The sequence below is a fragment of the Beta vulgaris genome, chromosome 7 (genome assembly GCF_026745355.1).
Source record: "Beta vulgaris subsp. vulgaris cultivar EL10 chromosome 7, EL10.2, whole genome shotgun sequence".
NCBI classification, from domain to species: Eukaryota; Viridiplantae; Streptophyta; class Magnoliopsida; order Caryophyllales; family Amaranthaceae; genus Beta; species Beta vulgaris.
Window position 1 is genome coordinate 52,068,640 of NC_079208.1, and position 8,057 is coordinate 52,076,696.

At 33.3% G+C, this 8,057-nt stretch overlaps 2 protein-coding genes across 2 annotated transcripts; both read left to right on the forward strand.

Annotated features, from left to right (window-relative positions):
- The first annotated feature begins 5,576 nt into the window (after positions 1-5,576).
- Positions 5,577-6,509, forward strand: LOC104907611 (protein FAR1-RELATED SEQUENCE 5-like). The gene has a single exon (XM_010696567.3). The coding sequence runs from the start codon at positions 5,577-5,579 to the stop codon at positions 6,507-6,509; it is 933 nt and encodes a 310-aa protein (XP_010694869.3).
- Positions 6,510-6,579: 70 nt separating this feature from the next.
- Positions 6,580-7,764, forward strand: LOC125491681 (protein FAR1-RELATED SEQUENCE 5-like). Its single transcript, XM_048633770.1, has 2 exons — positions 6,580-7,155; positions 7,699-7,764. The coding sequence occupies exons 1-2, from the start codon at positions 6,580-6,582 to the stop codon at positions 7,762-7,764; spliced, it is 642 nt and encodes a 213-aa protein (XP_048489727.1).
- Positions 7,765-8,057: the final 293 nt, after the last annotated feature.

Genomic DNA, 8,057 nt, shown 5'->3' on the forward strand with positions numbered 1-8,057 from the left:
CTTTCGTCATTAAATAACATAAAAAATATCAAGTAGCTGCATAGATCTTCAAATAATGGAGGGAGTAAATTGCCAAAATATAAATAAATAAAAGACAAAGTATTGTTCGATCAAAGGCAAGTGAACCCTAAAGGAAGAATAATTACCCCATAATTTTTACATTACTCTTATGAAAAAAAATTATTGATAGTTTTAGAAATATTATTAATATATTTTTTTGAACAACAAGTGATAGTCTAATGGCATTGACATTATTAATATAAAATTTATCTTATTGGATATTATTTCACAAATTTATAGTAGACAATATAGTTGGCAAAAAAGAAAAAATTGAGATGACTCTTTGGTTTTGACTTTTTCATATAATCGGTCAAACTTCGTACAAATATGTTGGTACGTAGTAGATAGTTGAAAGCTTGGCCTAAGCCAAAATGAAACAAATTTGTAATCACTAGCGTTTCAGGATGATTTTACTTTTCCAAAACTAAGTGATTTTTTCTTGTCATGTTAAGAAAAAAAATTATGATAATAAATTAGAAAACGATCACACTATTTAATTTCTATCAGAATTCAGACTTCTCTACGCAAACACGCAATGATGTACAAATGAAGTACTAGTTTGTAACCTTAACAGTTAACAGCAAGATAGCAGTCCAAATATTTTAGGTTTATCATCTTAAATAATACATCTATCCTTGTGATGACTGACATCTTGGTGACCGAGGAAGAGAGTATACTTTAAAGACAACGGTCTACTAAGAAGCGAAGACATTGAAGACATGGAATAAGTTGCTAGCAAGTCGCATAATTAAATAAACAAGGCACGTACCAATTTTTCAGGTAAATGATGTATTATCCCAATAGATATTGTATCTGACCAGTAAACACAGCGGACATACTTGTAATTACGAATAGTAAATATAAAATGATAGTCAAACATAGGCAATATCTAAAATTCACATGCATAGCCAACACTGGTGTTCCCTCTTCGCAATAATGTGAAATGCAATGTTGGAGAGTAAACACATGCACAGCTGAATAAGTCACATGCTTGCGACGTATTGCATAATAATAATAATAATAATAATAATAATAATAATAATAATAATAATAATAATAATAATAATAATAATAATAATAATAATAATAATAATAATAAAAATAATAATAATAATATAGGAGTAGTAAATGTATGTCACGCATTCTAAGTTTTGAAAAGTCAAATTGTGCTCAAAATCTGCCATACATATATAAAAGAGACTATCAAGCAAGACTTAGCTTAGTGGTAAAGATTTGATTGATGAGTTCAAGGTCATGGGATCAAATATCACTAGAGGTTCTTTAGAGGTGAGATTTCCCTTACTATCCTCATCCCTCCAAGGAATCTGACCTGCATACCATACTTAACTGGTTGTACCTGTGCGAGGTGCCAGTTCAGTAATCAATAGGATCCTTTCATCTTACCAACTTAAAGAAAAAATATATATAAAAGTAGACTTTTGAAGACAATGAAAATTGTAACATACTATTAAGTATTAACATAATATGACTATAGTTTTTTTTATAGAAAATAAATACAGCTTATATATAGTTATATTTAAAATATTTTAGCTGTAACGCTTTTTATGTAGGATATTTCAATTCATTGTTATATACGAGTACTAACCATCATCTCTTTTAGATTTTCTGTTCTTTCTTTTTATCTCTCTCCTTTTCACATAAAGACTCTTTATACATTTATCTATTTCTCTCTTCAGCTTAATTAATGTATCTTTTCCTATATTACAACTAAAATAAAACAATGGAAGTAACTATTAAGGTGTTTTTTTTTGACAGGAAGAAAAATAATTTCATTGATAAGGGATAGCCAAACGGCACTTACAATCAATTCCTGGAAAATTCCAACATAGGTATATAACACCTTAGAACTAGATACATCGCAAATTTGATAAAAAATAGCCTTAATAAAAAACTTCATCTGAAGCAATGCAATCTGTGAGTTCGCCCTGATTCGGCTTAACTTCTGTTGATACATAGTCGTTTGGGTAAAAATACTTCCGTGGTCTTCTAGATTCTTACAGAGAATAGTGATTGTTAGATCTTCCTTCTTCATTAGTCGAACAAAAAAAGAAATGGAACATCCTACAATAAATACCATCTTAATGATGGGATATACTTATTGGAAGCAATTAAAAAAGTTTTTGGGCTTACAACCGGTATGAACACCAGTGGAAGCCCCTACAAAGATTCACAATTGAGACCAAGAAGAAAAGTGATGAAAAAACAAAGAATGAAGGAAGAACCTTCAAAAAAAGAAGAAAAAACCTAGCGACGGAGATTAGGAAAAAAACCCTCTCAAAGGGAAACCCTCGAGAGAAAAAATCCTCCCAAGAAAAAACCCTAGAGGGAACCATCTAATGGGATGAAGAGTGACTTAATAACCCTATAAAAATGATTATTAAAGCTCTTATCCTTCTCAACAAATCAGCCTGTTATTAAGGTTATTTGAATTATTATTCAGAAATATCTTTATTACTTTTCCTTTAATAAAATCCTAATTAATTTAGAAAAGTCATGAATATTGTGCTGAAATAATTGTTAAAGTTAAGTTGGGCAAATGTTGCTATCAAGAGAATAGAACAAAGAAGAAAAGTTTTATAAAGAAAAACAGGATTTAATGATGGAAACCACTTGGAAGGATGAGGAGCTAACTCATGTGGTAGAGCACTCCCCTCTGATCTTTGAGGTTAGGGGTTCGATCCTTACCCCCAGCATTATGTTGGGGTATTTCCTTAGCATGCTTTGCATGCTTTACCAGCCAATGTGCTGGTAGTTCCTACAAGGCTAGTAGCCTTGGTAGGAGTTAGCCCTTGGGCTGACTTAATTTCCCAATAAAAAAAAAAAAAAATGATGGAAACCACTTGGGGGCTGACAACTCATCGACCGTAATCCAGCTCTATTTTCCGTGTCAAAATTTAAGCCGTCGTGAGAATCCGCTCCTTTGGCTTTCGTTTGTTGATTGTATTTGTTCATTTAAAAGAAGCAGTGTTTCGCTCTTTTGCATCTGTTTTTCTAAAGTCCAGCTATTTAATATACATGTCAAATTAGGGGAGAAAGTGTGAAAATTTCCAGGAATGTGTAATGGAAGCTAAGATGGAGGTACATATTAAGTCATATCTTTATACATACAAATTCTGAATGTACAAGACCAACTACTTCCTCCGTTTCTTTTTACTCACTATACTTTCCATTATGGGAAGTTTCACATTACTTGCTACACTTCTTTTTTAGGCAATAAACTCTTTCTATCTTCTCTCCTCCCACATGGGTCCCTTTTCTTTTTACTCTCTACCTCTCTCTTTTCCAAAAATTGCCGAGGAGTCCGTGAAATGAGAAGTGTAGCGAGTAAAAAGAAACAGAGGAAGTATAATAATTTAATGGATACATTTTAAGTTCTAATAACCAACGTAGAAGTATATGGTACGTAAATACAATGCACAACTACAGGAGTTACGTCTGATGTATGGGTGGTCATTGTTTTTTTTTGTCACATTATTATTTCTTTGTAATTCATGCATGTAATTAGTAAACTTAATTATTTTGGCTTGATGAGTTTTAGATAAATTTAACTTTAGTATTTTATACGGTTAATATTAGCCTCCTTTGCATGATCTCCCTAATTAAATACCAAAATTTGTAATCTTTAGTCAAACATGATATGATACTATGGTGTATTATCTTGAATGTTGTAATTAATGTCAACTTGAGTAAAAGAAAACAAATTTTCTAAAAGGAAGGTGTTAAAAATAAAACTAGGGCACAAATGGACTTATATATGAGCACACTGCTTGGTTATAATTTTCTGATCATAGTTTGCTTTGTTCGTCCTTGGATGTTGTCCTATTCACATTGTTTCCGCTACACTTTTATTTTGTGGCAGTTTGTAATATCCTTTGCCTTAACGGCAAATTCCTCCATTATTAATGAAGTACGAAAATCATTATTATCACATTTGCAGAAAGGTTTAGAGTTGGCCACTGAGCTCAGTTGAGCAGAGCCCATATGATTCAATCTAGGACCTAGGTCACTTGTTTAGGCCCTTAAAACAACCCCTCTCGATTTAGTATACTTAGAGTGGGTATATAATGGACGAGTCCGGATCCTCTAGAGTTATTAGAGAACTCTAGAGGTAGAGTTCGTGTAATCTCATCCCTCCATCTAAATCTACGGTTATTAATTTAAAACAAATCATTTTATTTAAGGAAATAAAATAAACATCTAAAACTTAAGGAAATATGCAAAGGAGACGTAGTTTTTCCGCCATACACATTCACAAACTCCATTGATGGACTATGAAAGAGTTTGAGAAACTTATAATCTATATCTTGCCACTACCGTACCAATCATAATTTTTTCAAAAAAAAATCTGCATCACACGACTAAACTGTCGAAGAAGATATTGATTATATAATTTCAGTGGTGTGGATTCTGTTTCTTTGAAGCCATGTAAGTTTAATAAAAACTCCATTTATGTTTAATTTGTATTTTTTTATTGCAAATTATTGTGTCAATGTTAATTATGTTATTGCTGTTATATTTTCTATTCTTATGTAATTCAATAATTTTATGAATATTATGTATACAACCAACAACTTTAGAGAAGGGTATACTATACTACATTGAATAAGACGTTTATTGATGTTTAGTTTTTGTTAGTTTTTCTTTTGGGGGTGAGGGTAGTATTATACAACAAACATAGATGCAGAGAATGGTATTTTTCCTAGTTATTTTAAGTACATGAAAAAAAAACTTCATTCTTGATCATTTTTTTAGTATTTGACAGAATGGTTAAAGAGACTCACAACTAAATCATATATTATATATTTATTAGTATTATTGTTCTTGAACCTTGAAATGATCCGTTGTGATTCATGTGTCTCAGATTTAATGGAAGACTTGTCTACAAACCATGAATTAAATGGTCATATAGATGTGCCGGAAATTTGGATCCCTCATATTGGCATGGAATTTGATTCGGTGGACGTCTTGGATTTTTTGGTTAAATTATGGGGGAAAGATAGGTTTTAATGTTCGTAAACATTGGGAAAACAAGAGTAAGAAGGACGGACTTGTGACATCTAGAAGATTTTTATGTGCAAATTAAAAGAGGGTTACCGTTGTCTTGACAAGCGAGATAACTTGACAAAAAATCCTAGAGCAGAAAGAAGAACAGGTTGCAAGGTTCGTCTTGGTATCTCTTTAGATAAGGGCACTGGAAAATATCGAGTTCATGATTTTGTATCTGAACATAATCATGTACTCCATTCGCAAGAAACTATTCACTTACTGTCATCACAAAGAAAAATAACTGAAGTACAAGCTATTGAAATTGAACTTGCTGATGATTTTGGTATTCAGCCTAGAGCAGCACATGAGTTCATTGGTGCACATGTGGGTGGAAACCCAATCTTGGCTACACCCGTCGAGATCACAAAAATTATTTAAGGAGTAAGCGCCAAAGAGATATGATGTATGGGGAAGCTGGAAGTTTGTTAAGGTACTTTCACTTGCAAACAATGGAGAACCCTTCTTTCCAGTATTCAGTTCAGTTGGATTGTGAAGAAAAAATAACAAATATATTTTGGGCAGATGCAAAAATGATAATTGACTATGCTTCATTTGGAGACGTAGTTGCCTTTGATACTACATTCGGCACAAATAAAGAAAATAGACCACTTGGTGTTTTTGTTGGTTTTAACCATTTCAGGGAGACGGTTGTTTTTGGCGCTGCTCTATTATACGATGAAACAATTGAATCTTTTAAATGGCTTTTTGAAACCTTTCTAGCAACCCATGACAATAAGCATCCAAAGACTCTATTTACAGATCAAGACATTGCTATGGGAATTGCTATTTCAGAGATGATGCCGAATGTGTGGCATGGACTATGTACTTGGCACATAAAGGAAAATGCAACGAAGCACTTGTTAAGTAATGGAGCTGATGTTTTTCGAGAATTCAAAGCATGTATGTATAGCATTGAAGATGAAGTAGAGTTTGAAAAAGCCTTCAATGCATTACGTGGGAAAGTGAAAAAGGTTACTTGGTTAGACTTCATTTATCCCTTTAAGAAACAGTGGGCGGAGTGCTATATGAGAAATGTATTTTCATTAGGGATGCGGAGCACTCAATTAAGCGAAAGCTTCAATTCTGATTTAAAAGATTATCTAAAATGCAACATGGACGTTATGCGTTTTTTTAAACAATTTGAGAGAGTACTTGATTTAAAGCGTCAAAACGAGATAAATCATGAGTTTGATTCGAAGGAAAATCTGCCAAGGATAAAGATGAGGAGAATTCCTTTACTTAATCAAGTTGGTAAATTATACACTCCTCAAATTTTTGCAAGCTTTCAAGATGAGTATGAATTGTCTAATGCAGCTTATGTTAAGGATGTTGTAGAAGGCGAACTTCACAATGAATATAGAGTTGTTCAACCTAGACAATGATAGCTCTATTGATACGGAATACCAAGTATTTGGTGATGCTTCGACTAAAACAGTTTCATGTAGTTGTAGAATGTTTGAGAGATTGGGGATACTATGTGCTCATGCTTTGAAGGTCCTTGATGTCATGAACATTAAATTGATACCCGAGAAATATATTTTGAAACGTTGGACTAGAGAAGGTAGGAGTGGGGTCGTGCAAGATAGATGTGGGAGGACTGTTCTTGAGGACCCTCGGTTGGAAGCTACTCTTAGATATAGAGCTTTATGCAGGAAATTTTTAAAAGTTGCATGTCAAGCATATAACTTTGTAGAAGTATCCTCATTGGTCGATAATGGCTTGGATAATATTACTGTTGAGGTTAACAAGAAATTGTCAAGCATGAAAGCAGAGCAAAGCTATCGGGTTGCTTCCATTGTTCCTGATTTGAATGCACAAGTTCAGCCAAGTAGTGTAGAAGACTACATTTCTAGCAAGGCTACTTTGAAGAAAAAAGAATCGAAAAAGGCTAGAAAAAGAAGAAAAAGTTGGACCGAGAAATTTCATGATAAGAATGTCAAAACTCAACCATCTAAAACAAGTGAGACCAAGCGTAGCAAGAACAATGCACCATCACGTGAACAAAGTAAAGAAAAACAGCCACCAAAGGTATAGTAAATAAATGTTCAAAACATGTTGTTATGTGATACTACTCTATATTACTAACTCTTTTTTTTGGTTCCTCACAGCAAGTTGAAAAGCAGGATGCAGGAAAATAAGACACTTACTGTGTAATTGCGAGTGATTGTGTGCCTTTCTATGCGCGAGTGCACTCGTATGCAAGCACACTACTAGTAACTAACTTTTTAGTTTATGTGTGGTGGATGTAGGTCTGTAGGTTCTTCCTACTTGGTTCTAGATGTTCACTTGAAGCGACATGTATGCAAACGCATAAAGTTGGTTGGTTCCTGGTCTTGGCAGCTAATATTCATAGTCTGGCAGCTAGTAGTGTTTTTAGATTACTTATGAGTTAGAATTGTTACTTTACTCAATTGTGAGTTTGTGTTAGAGTTACTTGGAGTATGCTCAAAAGAGTAACCTCGTCAGTACATCATCTACCATTGGACCATAAACCTTTTTGTATCTTATTAACATTTCACACACTTTCTTCTGCAATTTGTACTAAATTTAGATTTGTTGGTATGTCGTCAGCATCCGGAGTCTGAAATGCGTAATCTTGGGACTTATTCAAGAGCTGTTGACAAACTTTCTTTTTAGATCCTTTAATGATCTATCATATACATTTCTGCAATTTCCATTTCCATCTTATGCTAATTCATCACCAGATTATGTTAATTTTTCTTCTTCAATTTGTTTGGGACTCATCTAATGGTGAGAATATATTCAGTATCCTCATTGGTCAACATATGTCAGGTTTGTTCACCTACACTAGTAAATTTCTTACTAGTAAAATCCTTGTAGAGTAGCTGATTTTTTTGTTCGTTTGAACTACTCTGCTTTCATTCCACTGTATCCAGTGGGAGTTGCTGGTGAAAGTAAGTAAATCCCTT